Source organism: Chinchilla lanigera, unplaced genomic scaffold, assembly GCF_000276665.1.
Source record: "Chinchilla lanigera isolate Chin_1 unplaced genomic scaffold, ChiLan1.0 scaffold00056, whole genome shotgun sequence".
Lineage (NCBI taxonomy): Eukaryota > Metazoa > Chordata > Mammalia > Rodentia > Chinchillidae > Chinchilla > Chinchilla lanigera.
In genome coordinates this window covers 2,706,694-2,729,406 of record NW_004955457.1, presented here as the reverse complement: position 1 = coordinate 2,729,406, position 22,713 = coordinate 2,706,694, and the positions used below count along the sequence as shown (strand labels likewise).

The window sequence follows — 22,713 nt, the reverse complement described above, 5'->3', positions numbered from 1 at the left end:
CACAAAAAATAGATGTGATTATTATCCTGTGCCAAACATGGTTCCTAGTTTAGAATAAAGTGAACAGTAAGACAGAGGAGGTCCAAGAGCTCATACAGTCTATGTATGAGGAGGGAGACAGGCAACACGTATATCAACAAAAAACCAAGACGGCAGATCCTGATTCAAACTTTTTAAGATACTGAGCTAGAGCCAGCAGAACAGACAGTAACTAGGAAGATGCTTTAGGCAGAGTGCCTATGGAAGCCACTATTTCTAAGGGAATGACATTTCAACTACGACCTGAAGGGTAATAACAACCATGCCAAGAAGCAAGGGAAGAGCGAGAGGCAGTGACTTCTGGTCTCATCTGTCATGGAAAAATCCCAGGGGCAGGAAAGAATAAAGGAGCCCATGGTGGTGAAGAACTCAAAATGAAGGATACAGTGGTAAAAGATCAGATAAGAGAGTCAGACAGAAATTCTAACGGCCATGATAGCTTGGTTTTATCTTCAGGGCAATAGAAAACCCATTGAATGACTGTAAATAGTGAAATAACATGACTTAATTGAGTTTTAAAATAACATTCTGGCTACTGCATGGAGGACAGACCGGAAAGCACTACCCAGGCATGGGCTTTCAGGGCTCTGGACTCAGAGTTTATAGTCTAGCTCTCATAAGGATGCTTGTGTGAAAAGTATATCTATAATTAAAACAGTAGGTATTTTACTATACCAAAGAATAATTTGTTGAAAATACTTTCACAAAAATAATTTATACTATTCTTTAATTTATTTATTATGTTCTAAACTTCTATAGTCCCTCAAGCATTATGTTTTTTGTTTTTAAAATAAGAGCATGACAAAATATTTTACTATGATGTATGTATGTGTGTCGTTAAAATCTAATCCAGCTAATATATTTTTGGTAAACAGTGAATAAAAGGAGAAAGAAGGTAAAGGCATACTCTTAAGGGAAGGAAAGGTGGAAATATAGACTATGGGTATGTTAGACAATATCACTCTCTCTATAAACTTGATTTTTCCTATATGTTAGAAAAGGTTCTAGCCACGCGTAGTGGCACACGCCTGTAATCCCAGCACTCAGAAGGCTGAGGCAGGAGGATCCTTCAGAGTTTGAGACCAGCCTGGGCTACAAAGTGAGCTCAAGGCCAGCCTGAACTGCATAGTGAGACCCTGTCTCAGCAAGACAAAAAAAAAGGCTCCTATCTTAAAATACTGTTTGTCATACAATAAAAACCCATTAAATATTAGTCACAATTTAAAATTTTTCTTTTCTTTTTGGTACCAGGAAGTGAACTCCGGACTTGCACTGGCCAGACAGGTGCTATGCCACTGAGCTAAATCTCCAGCCCCTAAAAATTTTATAATAGGTTGAAATTTACTATAAAACACATCCACCACTGACCCCTGAAGTTTTCTAGTTAATGTAAGACTATTTAACTGAACACACCCACCAGCCCACGTATTCAATCAATATAATACATCAAAGATAAAGATAAAAAATGGGACATGATGTCTTCGAGGTGATACATTTAAAATCTTTCATTCTTGTCTACATGATTAGTTTTCATACTTCTGTACAGATGACCAGGGACACTAGTGATAGATGATTTATGACACTAATAAAATGTTACTTGTATTCAAATATATTTTACCAGCTGATAATGAATCATATTTGGTTTGTATTTTTCTCATTTGTCTGGTTTTTCTACCATTTTAGTCTCTTAGCAACTTTCGATAAGATAGTACCGCCTATCACTGAACAGGTTTCTTTGATTAATATGGGTCAATTAGGAAAAAGAAAAAGAAACAATGGAGGTTAGCTTACTGAAAGCAAAAAAGAAAGACGCAGTAACACACAAAAAGCCCCCCACCCCACTAGATGAATAACAAAGTTGAGGTGCAGCACCCCGATTCTGCCTGAGAGCTCCAAGCACACCACGTCTACCCACTCCATGTGGAGAAAACCTGAAATGGCAACAAGACTGTCCACATCAATATCCAGGCACAGCGCAAAACAGCTAGCGAGCATGGTAAGACTGTGTTGGTAGAACATTAAGAACACTGCAAAAGAAGTCTGTGAATCTCGCATTTCTTCAGAATTTCTGATAACAGAGGAAGATGAGGGAAAGTTCCTAAGTTGATCTAATGAATGTCTTTACACCCAAGTGAAGAGCAATACCAGATGAACAGACATGATACCCTTCTCATCAATAATTCTACAAATGTCTAAAATTTAAAGAAGCAAGTCCATGGCTATTTGTAAAAAGACAAGATTACACATCCCATTAAAATTCTTTAATTTGTTTTATAAAGAAAACATTAGGTAGGGGGCTGGGGATCTCAGCAGCACAAGTGCTTGCCTGGCCAGGGCAAGGTATGAGTTGGATTGCTGGCACCAATAAAAAAAATAAAGTAGAGTAGATACGTAATGATTATTGGTCTAGGGAAAGAAAGAAGTGGTCTACTGAGTACAAATCACAGGGATTACCTTACAGCTTGCTTGGCTGAAGGGTATACTTAGTACCTCCTGGCCAAATTTCAGTGAGCAGGGCCTGAAGGGTATGTTGAGGAATCAGAAAAAAAGATGCTAATCCCACTCCTTCTTTTCAGTATTTATTGCGAAGCACACAGAAAGGCACCGAAGGTATCACCATCATGACTTGATGGGTCATATCAGCACAGCACAGTTACACATGTAATGACACTGCTCATATAATTATTAGGGCAACCCCTCATCTATCAATGACTTCCGGGAAGGAAAGAAGGGATTCTGGGTGGGGAAAGTTCACACTTGAGAGATCACCCAGAGGGCAGGCGAAGCACCAGCTATAAAATCAGTTCAAAACAGTTCCTGCTCATGGGAAGCCTACAGGACAAATTACACTACACTAAATGCACCATCACTATTATGAATGAGCTGTACAAGATTCAATTTCTAAAATAGCATAATTTAATCCAATGTGCCTATCATTATAATAGTCCAGGGATTTGTACTTTAAAAATCTCCTGTAAAAAATGGTACAAAAGTCATGATGGTTTGGCTTTAAAATAACATAAATATGAAAATGCATGATTATAATAATCTTTTAGTCAAGTATCTAATTTTCAGATTTTCAAAATTCATTTTACAAAATAATCAGTCTTAGTAATATCCAACAGTCTATAACCTGCAGCAATCCCACGTTCCCTAAAGCTCTTTGCATGTTATACAAACTGAAGGGTGCTATTATGTAGTTTCTGTGGCAGTTAATACAAAACGTAGAGTAAATTGAAGCAAATGACTGAAGGGCTGGGGGAAAGGACTTATTTAAAGAAACATGTTTTGGTAATGAATTCTACAGTAAGAGATAACAGTATGTTTGAGGGCACGTCACTCATGACAAATTAACACACTGTCTCACAAGAGATTTTAAAACTAGAGCACTGGACATTATTTCCTTAAAAATATGGACAAAAGTTAGCTTCTTCTCAATTGTACTTCTGAATTTTACTTTTAAGATGTAGAATTTACTCTTAAAGATTCAGAAAGAGGCTATCTTATCTTACTCTGAGGGCACATAGCTTATATTTTAAAAGTGCTTGTTGTTTAGTCTAATATTCAATTACACTTAAATGTGCAAATGTATTCAAAGGCACAGAAGGTTGTACTTGATCTTATCAGGATTTTCTCATAATAAAGACATAACTGAACAAAAAACATAAATTATAGATGTATAAAAAGGTAAATTTAAGTAAGATTTCGGTAATCACTGTACTACTTAACTTTTACACTTTAAAAAATCAGTATATGGCTAATATAAGCATTCAATAATGCCGAGCTATTTCTGTGGATAAAACACAGTCCATGGAATTATAGAAACGAGAAGAATAAAGACAGTTCTTACTGAAAAAAAGTACAATAGGGAGGAAGCTCTTCTTGTTCTAACAGATGGGCATTTATGTGGTACATCTGGGCCAGTTCCTTCTTATAGGGCAAAATGGCTTTATAAACTGACAATTAGACATAAACAACACACTTCTTAGGCTAAAAATTGTCAAACATGAACAGGTTACAAAGTATTGTAAAAAATATCCACATTCCTGAGGTGATTGAAAGTAAATTAAGTATGTCTGTTTAGAATAACAGAGCTTCACTGATCTTCAGTCAAAAGAATTCTGACAGTGAAAAGTTCCTCAAGTCTCTTTATATATATATATATATATATATATATATATATAGAGAGAGAGAGAGAGAGAGAGAGAGAGAGAGAGAGAGGGAGAGAGAAAGGGAGGAAATGAACGAAAATTAAAATAATTCCTGAAATGATCTGCTTATTATTTATTTGTATATTTTGAAAACTCAAGAATTAAGAAGTATCTTAAAAATATGACACTGTTAAGGAATATATAGCTACTTTACAATATAAGAGACAATGAATAAACTTCCCTGGGGCATTATGATTTTTATTTCCAACTGTTTGTAAATAATTCATGTTTTGAACAGTAAGTTTTCATAACAATCTTAATCTAGCACAACTCCATGGCCAAAATTGAATTTCTGGTATGCCATATAAAGATATCTGAGACTCTATGGGAGTCATTCTTATTTATTCTTTCTTCTTACAGTTTATAAAAGGCATTGTAATATATACATTAAGATATAGACACTTTTGTTTTAGGTCTTTAATTTTGGTACAACATTAGCATATGTATGTGAAAAATATACCTGAAGTGCTAACTAGAGAAAAATACACATTTCTAGTTTCTCCAATATTTCTAACTTTTTTCTCCTATATTCATTAGCACGTTTGTGGTACATAATGACCACACTCATCACGGGGATCGAATACACGTACACAACACATGGGCATTCTTTTTATGACCCACTGCCCTGCCCTCCGTTCCCCTCCGCTCCACACCTTCCCTCTCCTCCACCTCTTAGTCCTCCAATACTTCTTAAAATAGCAAGTATGCTAAATATTATGTTGATTAACAAAAGTCTAGGGCTCAATGAAAATATAATTCCCCTAGAGTGTTAAGTATAATAAAATAATACACTAAATATAGGGATGAAAGGACAACAAATCACTTATTAAACTGAAAATCAAAATATAAAACAAAAATCACTTTTGCAGCAAGACCACTACTGATTTCTAGCTAGAAATTCACATACGTACCATATCAGATACATTTATATAAAGTAAGTTAAGGGGACTGTATAGTATATTTCAAGGTAAATGAACAGCAAGTTGAAATATGGACCACTGCCATTTATTTTCCCACAACTTTGTATCTAGGACATATTTTTAAGCTTACAGTGATCTTCAGCAGATACACTGTTGATGACATATTTCAATTCTTTACTTCTCTCCCCTTTACCTCTTCTTCTTCCTCTTAAGCTGTCATCTAAATTTCATTTTTCTTTCTTAGACACAGATGTGTCTTAGATGTGGGTTAGCAAACAGTAGGTGAGGAGAAAAACTGATGCTGTGAAAACTGAATAAAAGAATTACAATATTAAATCTGCTTCATGCTTCAAATCTATTCTAAAAGTTAAGGGAAAATTTCAAAGAAGAAAAGCAGCGGCCGCGGAAGAGGAAGCAGGAGTATTAATAGTTGTGGGAATCTGGGGGGAATTACATATTTAAATTTTTTTAGTAGTGACTGATCAGCATTAAAGTCCAGGCAGAAAAAGATAACACACTGTATCTATCATTATACAAAATTAGCAGCATAGGGAGATTTCAAGAGCAAATCAAATAACTTGATAAAAATTCCACAGCTAACTTGCAGCAAGTCCATTCTAAAACTCAAATGCCTTGACTTCTTATCTTCCAGAGATCAATTTCTCTCTCTTCTTTCTCTTTCTGTCCTGCCTCCCCCTCCCATTAGAAGTTACTTTAAGAGAGTTAAAGTTTTATAGAATAAACCTATGGGGTTGTTTCATGAACCCCATAGCAGGATTCTGGAGTCTGACTGGCGTGGTTTGAGTCCAGGCCCTGTCTATGTCACCTCTCTCTGCCTGGGTCTCCCCACCGGTCCAGCAGGAATAACACAGGCAAGTAGATCTCTTAGGTGACCTCCTCTGGACTGTGGCTCTCCATTCCCTTTGGGAGACATATGAAGGAGTAACCTGAAACAATGAATTCTTGGAGCTTGGAGGCCTCTTTGGTATTCCCAAGTACACTCCTGGTAAGTGAAATGTACAGTATAGTTTTAAGAATCAGGTATGACTGTAGCCAAATCTACTGATGTCAGCTATACCTGTTATTATAGTTATATAAATTAAATATCAATTATATAAATAGAGCTATTTAATTTTAAATGAATTTAACCACTTAAAGATTTGATAAAGTAATGAAAATATTGTTGAAAAATTGAATGGTGGGCAAAGATTATAAAGAAATTATTGAAAAAAATCTAAAAATATTAAAAAGACAGATTTTTACAAAAGTCAAGTTCTTAACCTGAAAACGTAAGTAGACATCATGAGTCATTGGTGTGATTTAGGCCAGAAAAATTACATAATATTAAAAAAAACAAATTTCTTACAGAAAGAAATGAACCTGGCTTTATATAAGAAGACAAGTGATTAAATGTATGTATGCTATGGCTTAGATCTAGAATATCCTTCAAAAGTCCTATGCATTGAGAGGTGGGGCCTTTGGAAGGTGACTGGATCAGGGCTGAGCTACACTCAATAGTGGACATTTCCATTGATGAAGTAATAGCTAAAGTATTGTTAGGAGATAGGTCTTGTTTGGAAGAACTGTATCACTGGGGGCCTCTGGAGGGTATATGTCTCTTTCCAGCTCCTCCTTCCTCTCTGCTTTCTGGTTACTATAAGATGAACAGCTTTCCTCTGGGCCCTTCTACCATGATGTTTCTTTCTTGTCCACATACTAATGCAGGCAGGAATGTACAGTACAAAGTGTACAGTACAAGGTGGGCTCAGCGGTTTCAATAGGGAAACAGGACTCCATTAGCAGTTGTTCTAGATGCCATGTGAGTTACATGCTGGCAAACAAGTTACCTGTATTTTGTACATATCTTGAGCATTTCCAGGAGACTGAGATTAACGGTAGTGGAGTAATGAATCTGACAGAGATTAATTTTAAGACAACCCAACATTCAGTCTGTGCCTTAGGTTCTACTGTCTACTTTTAACCAGATATACAAGGTATGATCAAAATATATGGTGATTATTTACATTAAAAAACCATTTATTACAGGAAAAGACAAACTGACATTAATATTCCTCAAAATATTCCCCCTCATATTAACTATACATATCACATCATTATTTCTACTTATGGAAGCAGTTATGAAAGTCCTCTTTCATGAAATGTCTTCAGGAAGTATGTTTAAAAAAATATAGTACATGTTGCTACCAAGTGCCATTCGGCAGAAAGGCATGCTCATAAAAACATTACAGTGCGTCCTCATTTACCTATTCACCAGATCTGGCACCACATAACTTGTGGCTCTTCCCCAAAGTCAAAATGGCCACAAGAGGCAAACGCTTTGAATTGATTCAGGGCACTGAGGCATCCATGACCGTGCAGCTAAAGATACTGAAAAAAGAGGACTTCTAGAACTGTTTCATAAAGTGTCAAGAATGATGGGATAAGTTTGCCTGAACTGAGGGGAAAAAATTTGAGGGGTTATTAATAGCCAAGTGCCTCTTACTGTAGTATTTTTTAAACATTCACCATAGTTTTGATCACACCTCATATAATGAGAATCAGGCACAAAAGACAACAGAAAAATGTGAAAAACTTAAACTCTGGTCCAGATAAAACCATGTATGAAGCTGGGGCCAAAACTAAGGTGTGGCTGAAGAGATTAGTGACATTAAAATGGAACCAAGCACTTTGTAAAAGGAAAAGAAGAGAGATACCTTGGTGCACCTCAGCAATCAGTAAGAGCCCACCTATCCCAGGCTCAGGAGTGTAAAATGATAAATCTTTCATTAAGAGAGGAGTCCCTTGAATGCCTGGTTAAAAAAGCCTCCCAAGGAAACTGGATCCTGGGATTCACTTCACTGTGCTTAGCCATCCCAGTATTCAGATGCCACTGCAGCCATGATCTGAAGGAGCCCAGCTACTGCTTGAGCTGGTAGCTGACTTCAGCATTATCCACATGATGCTGGTTTTGCTGGCATACAGAACAAGGGAGTTGTGGTGTCATGGAGGCTTCCATCAAAATTTTGAAGTAAAATCTTAGGAACCAGCAAGAAGCCCCTGAGAAGGAGCTGCATGAAGCTGTGGGAATGAAGCAGAAGGTGCAGTAGAGACACATGAAGAAGCTGGAGATGCTAGGAACATGGATAATCTGCTGAGGAAAACTGCAGGTAGCGAACCAGATTCAGTCAAGAGAGGCCTAGGGTCAGAGGTGTCAAGCCTTCTGGATTTCACAGTTGGCCACAACCTACCCTGGGTACTAGACACAGAGCTACAGCATTTAATATTTACCCAGCCAGTTTTTGGTGTTGCTTTGGTGCAATTCCTTTCTAGCCCCCATTTTTCTCTTGAATTTAAATGTTTACCTGTACCATTGCATGTTGGAAGTATTTAACTTTATTTTTTTATAGTTTTATTTTATGAAAAAGTAAGGCAAAATTTCAGGACAAAATAAGAGAATAATAACAGATAATGCACTGTGTATTATCTCAAAGTAGTTACTCAGAGTATAATAGACAAGATTCTCTCTTATGAAAAAGAAACTTTCTTTTGAATGAACTGAGAAACTAGTAGTATAAATGAAACAACTTAGCATAAATATTAAAATAGTTTTGAAACAATGAAATAAGGTAATTTTGGGGAAGTTTTGAACTTCCTATTTGTTTTCTAATGAGAGAGAGAGAGAGAAAGACAAAGAGAGATCAATCTTGGATTGTGAGTAACTTGGTTTACGAGTACTCCATAAAATGAGCAAATATTTCTAAGAAATGTTAACTTGATAAATGAGTGATGTCTTGTAATACAAGAAGTACATCATGCCAAATGTCACATGACCACAACTGGTTTCTCTTTCTTTACTGTGCATGTACTACTGCACATGCAGTACTTTGACATACAAGTGGATCAGATTACAAGCAGAACAAATTATTCTTACAAACCAAGGTTTTACTATATTTTGAGCTTTTCATATAAGAGAAACCATGTAGTATTTAATCTTGCATGTCTAACTTATCTCATTTAACATTATGTTCTCAAACTGCATCCATTTACCTACAAATGCCTCAGTTTATCTTTATTGCAGAGCAGTCCTCCACTGGATATAAATATCACATTTTTCACAGCTAAGAGTTGGGCTTGAGTCTCAGTGGCGACCTTGGACTTGGATTTTTCAGCAGTGCTGAAATTGTGCACTCTGATGACTCTCAGAGATGGAGTAAATACATCCTGAATAATGAGATAGACATAAGCCTTTTCGGGGCCAGAGACAGAATGTTACGGGTTAGATCCAGGATGTTCCCCCAAGGTCTCCTGTGTTTAGAGGTGGGGCTTCGGAAGGTGACAGGATCGTGGAGGTGGGTGGGATACTTATCGGTAGACTGGTCCATGACCAATTGAGGGACACATAGCTAAACATGCTCCTGGAAGTTGGGGCCTGGTTGGAAGAGGTGTGTCACGGAGGCTGTGCCTGCCCAGGGTACAGCTCCCTGCCCAGCTCCTCCCTTCACTCTGTGCTCTCGGTTGCCATGGGCTGAGTAGCTTTCAGCCCACCATGCTCTGCTACTATGCTGTCTATTTTGGACCCAGCCAAGTATGGACTGAATCCTTTGAAACATGTGCCAAATTTAACCCTCCTTAAAGTCATGGATGCTGGATGTTTTGTCTTAGCAACAGGAAAGCTGACGAATACATTATACTTATAAATTTTAATGTTAAGAACTTTTATATTAAAGCATTTTTCCTGTTACTAGACTTAGTGCTATTAATCTACAAACTACCTCCATTCGCTTATGTCAGATAAAAGGGATTTAATTAAATAATCCATGGAAAGTGCCTTATATACTTACTACTGCCTAGAGAGATCTTAAGAATGCCAGATATTATCTATAAGTAACCTAACTACTGGGTCTGTACAAGCAAAGCCAAGACACTACCTCAAGTCCTCTAGGGAACACAAGTGGAATCTCAAATATAAATATACACATATATATATCACTGTGAGTTTGAGGCCACCCTGAGCTACATCATAAGTTCAGTAGGGCCAGCCTGAACTATATAACAAGACCCTGTCTCAAAAAAAAAAAAAAAAAAATGAAAAAAATATATATACACAGCATGGATTATGCACTGAATTTATATATAATTATATAATTTATATATATATTTTATATACTGAATATATAGTATATTCTTAACATTTTTCCAAGTGTTTTTCATTTTAAGTCTATAATACAGAAAGCAGAAATGTGATATTAATATACAAAATCAAAACTAAATACAACGAATAGTCATTACCCAGAGGTAAAGGGGAAACAAAATGCATTCTATCAATATTCATAGAAACAGAAATTAGATTTAAAATAATTTCATTATGTTTATTACCCTGTACTACTAATTATAAACACTAGTTCTTACATTTTAGTTAATCTGAGGCAATTGTCTATTTGGCTTCCATAGGCATTTTCTGCCCTTCTGTTCCTGAAGAAAGCTCTATTCCTGTAGAAAGCTCAATTCTTTTGGCATGTTCGATGGGCTGCCTTGTGTTCTGGCATCTGGTTAAGGTTAGTCAAGGCAAGGAGCTAGCAGAAAGAGCGTAGTATGTAGGGTCCAAGTCATGTGTCAGCAAAGGCTATACTGCTCTACTGAAGGTCAGTGATCAAGACATCTCCTATCTCTCTCAATCCCAGTGACCACTTGGTCCCTTTTCCCCTTGAGCCTAAGTCTGGTAATGGCTTTCTGCTATTGTTGGCCTCAGAGTACTCAACCCTCCTTTGTGGGTTTCCCTCATGCCTAACCATTCTCTTGTGGATATCTGTCCCTTCATGGGTGTTCCCAAATTTTCCCTATCTGAGTGTCGCATTGCTTTACTGTCAGGATCCTACTAAGAATTATTGGTGGCACGAATGCCCCAAGGCTCCAGACAGTCAAAATGAAATTCTTGGATTAGGTTGCTCACATGTGAAGAGTGGAATAGCCTCCTTACTCTCCTTACCAGGGTGCTAATGGGATACTGGTAAGCCCAGTTACGTGCCATCAAGAGGATTACTCTCACGTCACTGTTGGTGGTGCGGACGGAAGCGTGACACAGGCTAAGGTTCCGGAAGCAACAGCATTTACATGCTAAAGCAGCAAGCACACTATGAAGCTTCTGGTGTGACAAGGTTGGTTTAAAGGGCTCAGAGGGGACACACAAAAATGAAAAGACAAATTAATGGCCTCAAATTCTCAAGACAGAACACAGGTGAAATTTCAGAAAGATTCTGTCAGTTTAAAAATCCTTTCTTTACCTGAGCTTCAGAGGTAAGAAGGAAAGAAGGTCAAAGACCTATTCCAAAATTTGATCTTTGTACTAAATCAAATGAACAATACCAAAATGACTACTTCTTGATTATGGGGCATGTGGATGTATCTCTCAGAATTGGCACAAAATGTGACTGCATGGTGTCCTATACTATATACTCTTGTGGACAAAGCCTTTAGCAATCTGGAGAAAGTAACCTATCTTATGATAGCAGTCAAAATGTTTACATTAGTACTCTTAGTACCTTCTCAACGGGCTCATGTACCAAGGGGTGAAGTGGAAACTGTATGTATCTGCCACATGGACATCCACCTCTGTAAGTGAATTAACTCTACCACCACTGAGCTCTCGATTTTCCAGTGCCAAACCTCTGGTAAGGCATTATTCCCCAGCGACATAAGCTCATCAAGTGGTGGCAGGAAGTTGGCATTGGATTTCTTCCATCATGGAGGAGATAAAAAATAATCCTATGGAAGTGATAGGTATTTAGGATACAGGTTTGTCCTTCCTTGCCCTTCCACACTCTGCAATCTCCTTCATGTGTGGATTCAATGGATTGTTTTACCCATCACAGTGTTACTACCTTTAATATCACCTTCAGTCAGGAAATCCATTTTAATGGCAAGAAAATACAATGGGCTCAGTGCTATAGAATTTGCCTGTCATACATCATGCTCCATCATCTAGCATCAGCTGCTTAAATGGAAAGATGAAGTGACCCAATGAAGGGCTTAACAGCCAGACTGTATGAGTCTGAGAACAAAGAGGTTAAGGTAGACGTGGCCACTGGAATACTTTGAATGACCTTTCTAAAGGACATTTTACTCTCTGTCCTGAAACTCTGGGACTTCTGAGTATCTCAGTCCCCAATTAAAGCATGCTTCTGCCAGGGTTCAAGGTTCCAGTATTGTTGGATTGGAAGCAGAGAATACTTGTTGGATATTTTGGGTATCTCAAGATGCTGAACTCACAGGGAGAGAATGTGGCTACCTTTGTTAATGTTTGAAGGTTACTGAATTGATTTTAGGTTGTCATACAATGAGGTAAAGGAGAATTAGGTTAGGAGCTCAGTGGGATCACTGGCCATCTCTTTAAGAAACAAAACAAAATCCTTATCCAGTAATTCTGGTTACTGAAAAAACTACAATAAACAAAGACACCACTAAAGACTCAGAATTTGCAGGAATTAAAGTTAGGGTTACCCATCAGATAATAAATCTGGTCTAGTCCAGGTATTAGACAGAGTCACAGGAAGATGCAAGTGAATGGAAAGCAAAAGCTATAATGATCGTTTTTAAGCTCTGACCAATCATAAAGTCATGGGCTTTAGTACCTATGTCTTATGTTCTAGTAAGTATGAAGCACACTGGTGATGATTAATATTTCACAACCCAGATGGAAGTACAAATGAATTGATATCACTCCTGGATGATGACACAGATGACCTTTTCCCTAGCAGTCACCCCATTAAACTGTTATTAATCACCTAATTTGAGTATGCGGTTTATATTTCTGCAGAAATATGATTTAGCACATAATAAGTTACAAAATTAGCACAATTTCAGTTATAAGCACCATGAAATAGGATATGTACAATAACTACAATGTTAAAAGCAGCACAATTTTGTAAAAACTAAAGTAGATATTTAAACTTATCTATTGCACAAAGTTGAGGCAATAATATGTTAAAGAAAATTTATGTACTATATAATCCTCAGGCAATTCAGTAATACTTTAATAAACTAAAGCACATGGCTTGCTAAAGAAAGAATAAGTTTCAAAATACAATTTTGAAAAAATACCATTTTGAGAAAATATTCAGTATAATTTTAAAATGAAAATAAGTGAATTACTTTTGTATCAGGGAAAAAAGTAAAATATATACTTAAAATATTTTGAATGGTTGCATTAATTTCACTTCTATAGCTGTTGTAAATTTAAGAATTAATGTTTAAAGTAGCTTTACATAATTCATATTCATGTTAAAAATTAAGTAGAGTCTTAAAGATAACAGGAAAAATATAAAGATAATACAAGCATTACCTCTCAATTTTCTAATACAATTTGTCAATGTAGATGAAAATATCATTTCCCTTATATTTTCCTATTAATATTAAAGTTTAATATGTCACTACAGAGAGAAGGAGCACATAAAATTGGCTTCAGAGTACTTCATATTAATTTTCTATGTTCAAATTCATGCTAATAGTCAAATGAGAGATTTATGATTTCTTTTTCTTTTATGTACTAATATTCTGGCATTTTATAAAAAAACTCAAGATTTTTAAATTTGTAAAGTGCCAAAAGATTCATATAGCCTTCAGTGACTATGGTTTGAGAGCTATATAGACAAGGAGAGTTAAAACAAAAACATGAATTACTCTAAAGGCCCATTTTCTAACAAATATAATGTTCCAAAGTTTAAAAAACAAAACTATGGTTTCCCAGTGAGATCCCAGCCTGAGGACTGTTACCAGTCACCAAAACCAAAACCAACCAACAACCAAAGAAACCGCACAACTTTCATCTCTTCTATAGTGACTTCAGGGTGTAACTGTTATATTTCACTAGGTCTTCAATTATCCTGAGTTAACCATATTCCTACATTAATAATTATAAAGTTAAATTGTAACATTTATATAACAGCTGCTTTCCTTACTCCCATATCCTTAAGAGACTGTTCAGTTTACTGTGCTCCTTTGGCCAATTCTACACACATCGAAAAAAGGGAGGGCCACATGCATCTCACAAGAGCTGTCAGTTGACATACACAAGTGACAATGCTGTGTACACCACTACCATATGTTACTCAGTATTATCTTGTAGCACACTCTTGAATTCTCAACTTCAGCTTTCTTTTCAAAGGCTTGGTGACACTTACCCGAGTGGGTCCTGAGGTGTCCTGTGAGGGCGTCCCTTCGTCTACAAGCGTAGCTACAGAAAGGACATTTGAAGGGCTTCTCTCCAGAGTGTAACTTTATGTGTCTCAGAAGGTTACCCTTTTGAGTAAAAGAAGCTCCACACTGGTTACAGTGAAAGGGGCGTTCCCCTGTAGGAAGGAGAAATGGAAAGACCAAGTAGGTTAAGTGCAAAGGACTGACCTATAATCCACTCTTCACCACAGCCAAGTCTCTTGTTTTTGACGTTCATCTCCTCACAAATCTTCTAAATACCTCTCCCTTGAATTGGTTTTGCTAATAAACAAGTCTTGAGCTTTGGTCAACTAGTCATTTCCTCTCTCCATATAAATTTGACAAGATTCCTGTTATTGGCTTAGAACACGACCAATAATAGCATTTACCAGTGGTTGGCAACTAGATGCCATTACTTTAACTGCCTTACTAGTTGCTTTATATACAATGTTTCAATCCTCACAATTGCATTAATAATTAGGTATTATTAATTTCAATCTACAAGTGAAATTGAAGTTCACATTCAGAGTATCTAATTGCAGTCACAAAGTTAGAATTGAACCTGCTCAGTTTGAATACAAAATCTTTTTCTACGAATTTTACCATGGTACTTCTTTAAAACCCCCAAATTTTGAACTGGAAGAGACTGGTAGTCTAACTCCCTCTTTTAGCAGAAAAGGAGCCAAAGAAAGGGATAAAGAACGAGCCAGTTTACAAAGCTCATTACCACAAGATCTCCAGTACAGCCCAAGTCCCTTGATTATCCTGGTCACTAATAGTGAAACCTTTGGCCAAATTTCCTGATAACTAAAGAAAAATCCAAAGATAATTACTCATCCAGACATGTCTTGTATATTCTTATTATTTTATGAAAATCACAAAATCACATTTTATGAAAATGTCTGACAGGAATCTTTTCTCATTTTTCTCCTATTATTGACATTACTCTAAAACTGATTCAGTCTGAAATGCCAGTTTATTGCCACACGTTGGCTCTCACCAATGTCATCAAACATAAAAAAAATAGGTAATGAAGTAGAAAGATGGGATCAAACTAGTAACATTAGCAAACCATGAAAAAAATAAGGTTACTGTAAATTTGCCTATCTCTAAAGACATGAAGTAAATTATAAATTAATATATCAATACATAGTAAAAGTACTAAAGCTCAAAATTTAGAATAAAAATAAATTTTAAAAAGTAGTTCAAGTGGAACTAAACTATTTCCGTACTTAAAATCAGATGATGGTTACAAATTTATTTTTTCAAAAAGTTCACATTGAATTCTCATGTTCCACATGTTAAATGAAATGTTCATCACAATAGTGAATAATAAAATCTCTCTCTATAGTGTTTGACCCAATATATACAAACCTAGTGATTCTTTTATAAAGAAATGAGGGAGTCAGTACAGATTCTATCAGATAGCTCTGTTACAGTGCCTAAAGAAATTAAATTGATAGATCAGGTGCATCTTGAATTCTTTTCTACTTGCTCTTTTAGGAAGTTAACAAGGAACACCATCAAAAAAGCATAGTCTGTGTGGTGAAGGTTTTTTCTTAAAAAATCTAGAACTCTAAGAACTAAATTTACAATAGACCCACCCTATAATATATAATGTGTTGAGAAAGTATTCAAGATGTTAAAGCTCCCTTAAATTGAATCTTATTTAACTAGTTTGATTGACTTGGTAAAAATCTAAAACCTGTCATATGAAGTTATAAAAACTAATTTTTAAAGAACTGTCTTCTGAAAAATGCACATGTGCAACTTCACTCGAATGTTTGATGGTGTTTTCCTTCCACGAAACAGCAGAGCACAACTTTTAAAAGTCATAAATATCTACTTTCCAACCCCACTGTCGAAATAGTAACAAATGAGGGAGGTACTTCTTTCACAAACAAACTTTTTTAAAAAGGGGAAAATAGCAAATGTAAGTTACACTTTTCATTTCAAATACTTGACTTGCAATGAATTAGAATCCTTCTATATAAGGTTTCCCAGGCAAATAATAAACTGGTATGAAGTAACTCTAAATTTTTAAAAAATTTATCAGTACATGTTTGCAGTATATAATGATTGCATTCCTGATCAGAAGTTGGTACATGCAAAAATTTTTAAAAAGAATTACACTAGTAAGGATACTGAGCAAAAAAATGTATTTTCCTTTGAAAAATACTATAGTAGCATGCTGACTTAGATTTTCCTTTTCCACCATCTATAACATTTGAACTGATTTAAAAATATCTAATATTTAGAATAGTTAATTCATTATTTAAATTAATAAGCTAAGAAAATAAGGGCAAACAGTTTCTAAAAATAATTTTAAATTTCAATTAACTGAATTTAATGGGAATAATGACAGATTAGCTTTGACACTATAAACTACTACAGACAGCTTCATTTTTTTATTAAGCAACTACTTCTGAATTTATATAATCATCTTCAAAAAGGATAGGAAAAATGAAAGGGAGTCTAGGTACATCTTGTAATGCTATGGTGGGGGGCCTCTAGTAAATTCCCAATGCCACGAAATGTAAAGGATAAGGCGTGACCAAGATAACTTTTAAAAAATTTTTGGTACATAATGGAGATTGAACTGGGGCTTTCACACTGAATTACATTCCCAGGCCTTTAAAAAATGTTTATTTTGAGGCAGGTTCTCACAAAGTTGCTCAGGCTAGGCTTGTGCTTGCAATTCTCTCGCTTCAGCCTCCCAGAGCTCTGGGATTACAGGGGTGTGCCACCCTGCCCAGCTGGAAGCAACTTTTTTTGATATGAGAAAAGGTACTGACAATAACACACTTTGATTTCAACCCAATACACTGAGAAATGCTGATGTGAATTATGAACAAGTCTTCTTGGTGCTTTTTACTTTTGGATATCAATTTTATGGGTTTCCTCATTTTTAGGTTGAAATCTACTTAACTATTCTTAATATCTTGACTATATGAAATGATATTATCATTTCATTTTTTTTTTTGGTTTTTCTCCGGTACCGGGAACCGAACTCACGACCTTGCGCTTGCCAGGCAGGCGCTTTTGCCGCTGAGCTAAATCCCCAGCCCCTATTATCATTTCAATAATAAAGTTTTATTGTCTTCAACACTGAAGTTAATTGAAATTATGGTGAATCCTCAATTATACTACTATAGGAAATAAGAATGAAAGCATAAGATAAATGATATTTTAAGTATATTTAGTCATATTTCAGGAGTACTCCAAACATAGGCACCATATATAGTCTGTTTAATAATAGTAAATAAGTGCATTAAATCACTTTTTGGAAAAACCATCTGTAAAACATTTGCAATCCTTTTATTAAATGTTGTGGGATGTTTCCTGGCCCAGGCCTTACAAAGACATATGTGTATTTACTTGGTAATGAAGTAAAAAGTTTGTTAACTTCCTTTTGTCAAAACAAAAGGTACATATGTAAAAAAATATTACCTGTAGAACTTCACCTAACACATCTCACTTATTTTTTTCTGAAAATTTGTTCTTTAGACTAAATGAACCTAATCAATTGGCCTTTTTTGAGTCACTTCAGACTCTGAAAAAATGAATCTTTTTTTGTATGTAAATCCATGAAAATCTTAAGAAAACCCTGAATAATTCAATATCACATTAAAGATATTAGACAGCAATCCAACTGAAAAGATTTAAGTAGGTTGCTTGATGAATCTTTCCATTAGTGGTCACAAAAGCCTGGGGTAACAATGGTGGATCCAGGGAACAATTAAGATGTCATGGCATCCTTCATGTCCATCCTCAATCTGTTTTGTTTCTAAGATTCAGTCTGCTCATCTATTTGTCCATTTTTAGTTATCCATGTGATGAATTTACAGGCGACTGTATTATGCAATAATTGTATTTCAGTAGTTTAGGTACTTCAGTAGCTGCATACTTTTAAATTCGAATTTAAATACTCAACTGAAATACAAATATACATGCATCAATTTGCTCTGGTGAATCAAAGAGAGGGTATTCTTGTGTTACCTACAAACACATAACAATAAGCACCTGACAACAGCATCTTGGAACAAGAAAATGGTTCTATAATGCTGCAATGCACAAAATAGAATGTTGAAAACTAGTTACAAAGATAGGAGTAATCTGTCCCAAAGGGAGGCAAAATTAAGGATCTTGTGAATTTATAATGCTCCTGCAGATTCATGCTCATATGAATTAATACTCCTACTTGTTTTCTTCTCCCCATACTCCCAAAGAAGAGTGCCTGGAGTATCGGATGACAATATTACCTGATTACTTACTAAAGAAGCACTGCCAGAGAAGTAACATCAAACCACGAATAAGGTATTGAAATTGGCATTTTAGTAGAGGGTGAAAGAGAAAGAAGAAGTGAACTAGATCTGATACTCCATGTCACTATAATAACTAAGCAGTTGTGCACCTCAGTTAAGATATTCAAAAATGTTTCTCCAAGGCTGTTTACAGATGGAAGATAGTGGCTTTTACGATAGCTATAAATAATTAAGAGTGGAAACTTGTCAAATGAAGACTATAGTAAATGGTATGGGCAGAATACTTTGTTAGTGACTAGATTCTGATTATACCTTTCTCAATCAAGTTAAAACACACATAGACGTTCTATTCTCAACTAGTAATAAAAGGGTTTGAAATGTCAGGACCCACTCCAGTGTATAAACTGGGTCATCAGAAACACATGATTTAAGATATTATTACATTCAAAATTTTAGTTAACAAAGCTTGGTGGGTATCCCAAGGTCCTTCATGAATAGCTGGCTTTTAACATTAACAAAAACCTCCTGGATCATAAGGAAGTATAATAATGTTTCCAGTGCTCCAATAAGCATTTACCAAAGTACTGCAGTGGTACTTTAAATGGTTATCTAGCCCATTTTCCTTGCCTTTACTAGTTGCATCTCATATTCCCAGGACTCACTTATGGAAATCTGCACAACTGTAGATAAGCATTTCCATGCCAATTGTATACTTTTTGGTTTTAAAATAAGTTGACTGCACTACAGTAATAAATATAAAATGGACATTAGAGCAGGTATGTAATATTTTATTTATAAATAATCTTTATGGATATTACTACAAATACAGTCAATATTTTTAAATTTTCAAGAAAGTATACTGTAGTTCTTTCAATTTTCTTAACTAAGAACTTAAAACATTTACTAAAACATCTTCCAAAAATAGTTGTTAGTATAAACTTTAGCCTTAAAATTAATGCTATATGTCATTCAACTGCAAAGTCCTGAGACGGAGTCTCAGTTTGGCTTTTATTAAATGGGAGAAGTTTGACATTTGAATGAGTGCTATCTTCCTCAATATTCTCACTCTGACATAGCGAATATATTGTAACTTTGTGGAACTCATTTTATGAATCGTTTCATGACCTCAGATAAAAAGTAGATTAATTATTTTGTAATCTTTATTCTTTTTTCTTATCAAATAGGTATCAGGCTTGATCTTTCATCTTTTCCTAAGACATTTTAGAAAGCTAAAGAAGACAACTTTGTATTAGTAATACAAATATTTTAAAAGCATTGTGGTGTTTAAAAAGGAAATTTAAAACAGAAGCAAAAATATAACTGGCTGTTGGCTGGAAAAAGTAAATAAAAATTATGTAAGTAAAGCTAATGAGTATGGTGACAATGATTTTAAGGTGTCATTTCTCATGATAATTTAAAAAGCATCAGTCTTATTGTCATACTTCATAATAAACTATGGGTATATTAATATATCAAGCATGGTATATTCAAACAAAACTGGTCTAGAAATCAGGATATCTTGGTTCTAGCCTCAGCCATGTCCCTACCTACAAATCACTTGACTGTTTCTTCATGTGTGATTTGAGAAGTATGAACTATAAATATTTTGATGTAACTTATACATCTCTTTTTTTGTTTTGAGACAGAGTCTCACTATGTACTTCATGCTGGCCTTGAATTCATGGTGATCCTCCTGCCTCAGCCTCCCAAGTGCTGGGATTACAGGCACATAGCACCATGCCCAACTTACATCTCATGTTGAAAGGTCTCCAATAATAAAATTACTTAGATTTAAAACTGCAAATAAAGTTCATCAGAGTGATTTATCACTCTTCCAAAGATTAACACATATTAAAGTACTATGACTGTTATTAACATTTTGCTGTAGAATAATGCTATGCATTATAGTGAAAGCTACATTACCTTCAAAACAATTTTTATATAAACATGAAACTTTGAAAAGTCAACTATCTTCTTTTCTTACCATAATCTCATTTTGGTCTCTTTTTAAATTTTGGCAAAGATTTGAAAAGATTTAATAAGGCCTTCTCATTTGGAAGGACAATTCCATGGTTACACACTTTTACCTGCATATCTATCACTGCCTGTCAGATCTGCCCCCACACAGCTCCTAGCAGGAGTCAAAACCAAAAATCACAGGAAGATGGTAATATTCTTGAACTAGTTAAAGTATCTGCCTACTGCCAAGGTCTGTGGTAGGCAAAGACTGACTATAAATCCAATTTCAAGAAGTTAACTAGATAAAGTGAAAATGATTCACCCCTATATAAATGTGTGAGTGCCACTTTGTAGTATAAAATCTTAGCTAGCAAACTCTATTACCTGCCCATGGGTATGGTAAAATATGTATAGAAATACAAAAAGATTAAGTTACCCAATGAAATTCTCCTATACCTTTTGAACCCTTATCATATTATTGCTATATTAAGAACTGTGGAAACTGAATCCCAAACTTCTTTTCTGATATGCTATTCAGATCTGAAGGCTGGAAGTCAAGACCCAGGCTACTCTCTGCTTTCCAGCAATCCAATACTAGCAGAATTCTGAAAAGGTAGTTTCACCACTGTCACCCCTGAATAAAAAGGAAAGAGAATAGATGTCAGGTAATATCAACATCAGATGTCACAGGCAGTCATCAGTTATGCTTGCAGCTGCTTACCAGTGTGACTCCTTTTATGTACCATAAGCACATTGGGCCCAATGCAAACCATGCCACAGACGTCACATTTCAGTTTACCATTCGGAAGCCGGATTCCTCCCTCGCCTTGAAGCTCCTGGACTTTCCTGTTGTCGGCCACCTCGCTGCTCTCAATTAGGGGCTCTTCTAGGCTGCTACCCTCATCATGGCCCCTGATCTCATCTTCACGGCTCAGGGGTTTCCTGTCACACTCTTCATCACTTTGCATTTCTAGCTTTACTGAATTTGCTGTAATTAAAAAAGAAGAAATATTAAGTACATGATATGTGGTCTCACCTACTTCTGTTCCACCCACTGCCCTTCTATGAAAGGATGCAAATGACATTAAGTAGAACACTGCCCATCACCAAAGACTCTGTTGACACTGACTGTGCTCAAGGATATTTCAGTGATGCTTTGGCCTGAAAATAAAGACAGCTCAGGAATGTGCTCCATACACAGACTGACCCTTTATTTCTGCTTCATTTCTTTAACTCACTTGTTTACTTCTTAACCAGATCATTAAGTAATTCCAGTATTCACTTCTGAGTTTGTCATTAAGGCTACTAAGAGTGAGATCTATTTATGAAGACACAAGTTTAAATATTGCTTCACCCACTGAGCCGTGCCTTCTCTTAAAGATCATTATATTTCCTTCACACTCTCTGTTTCAGATCAGAGTACTTGTGTAAACCTGCTTCTGAACAGAGCAAGGGAAACAACTTAATCCAGCAAATGTCTTTCACACATGAAAGCATAATGTTAAGGTAAATGTCCTAAAATCAGACTAAACATAAATAGTTAAGAGCTGTACAAATATGAGGCAAAGTGCAAAGGCCTTACATGCTCTTAAATGACTCTGCCTTTTTTCTGTATGAAAAAAAATTCTCCACTGAGTACATTAGCCCGCCAATCAAAGTATTCCAACTCTGCTCTATGCACACCAAAAGGTAGCTAATGACAGAACAGCATTACGTGCATGTACACACTTGCGAATGTGAAGAAATTTAATGCCTTCTCTTTGCTGTTTTTGGATCATCCCACAGAAAAGCTGGAATTCTCTTAGCACAGCTCTCAGTCTGGGTCGCTGACAGAGTCTTTTCACAAAGCAGAAGCAAGCCTTAAATTAATACTGGATTTTATCCAGTGATCTTGAAAATTTCTTGTATCAGAGTCAATAAGCAAAATTATTTGGTTCTACATGAATAAGGAAATATTTTCATAAAAAGAACATTCTTTCTACTGCAATTATTTTCTTGGAGAAAGCACACATTGTGTGATTGGTTTTTTTGTTTGTTTGTTTGTTTTTTTCTTGGTACCAGGAATCAAACTCAGGACGTTGCGCTTGCCAGGCAGGTGTCGTGCCACTGACC

General features: G+C 35.7%; 1 protein-coding gene across 13 annotated transcripts in view; it reads right to left on the bottom strand.

The window, feature by feature from the left end:
* Window positions 1–22,713, bottom strand: part of Ikzf2 (IKAROS family zinc finger 2 (Helios)) — a 154,145-nt gene that overhangs the window by 33,630 nt on the left and 97,802 nt on the right. For 11 of the 13 annotated variants that reach the window (XM_013520770.1, XM_013520762.1, XM_013520763.1 and 8 more), the window contains 2 exons: window positions 21,323–21,589; window positions 14,347–14,514 (listed from right to left, as the gene is read on the bottom strand). In XM_013520770.1, coding sequence (XP_013376224.1) covers window positions 14,347–14,514; window positions 21,323–21,589 — 435 coding nt within the window. The remainder of the gene's footprint in view (window positions 1–14,346; window positions 14,515–21,322; window positions 21,590–22,713) is intronic. The other 2 variants (XM_013520764.1, XM_013520765.1) reach the window with 1 other exon arrangement.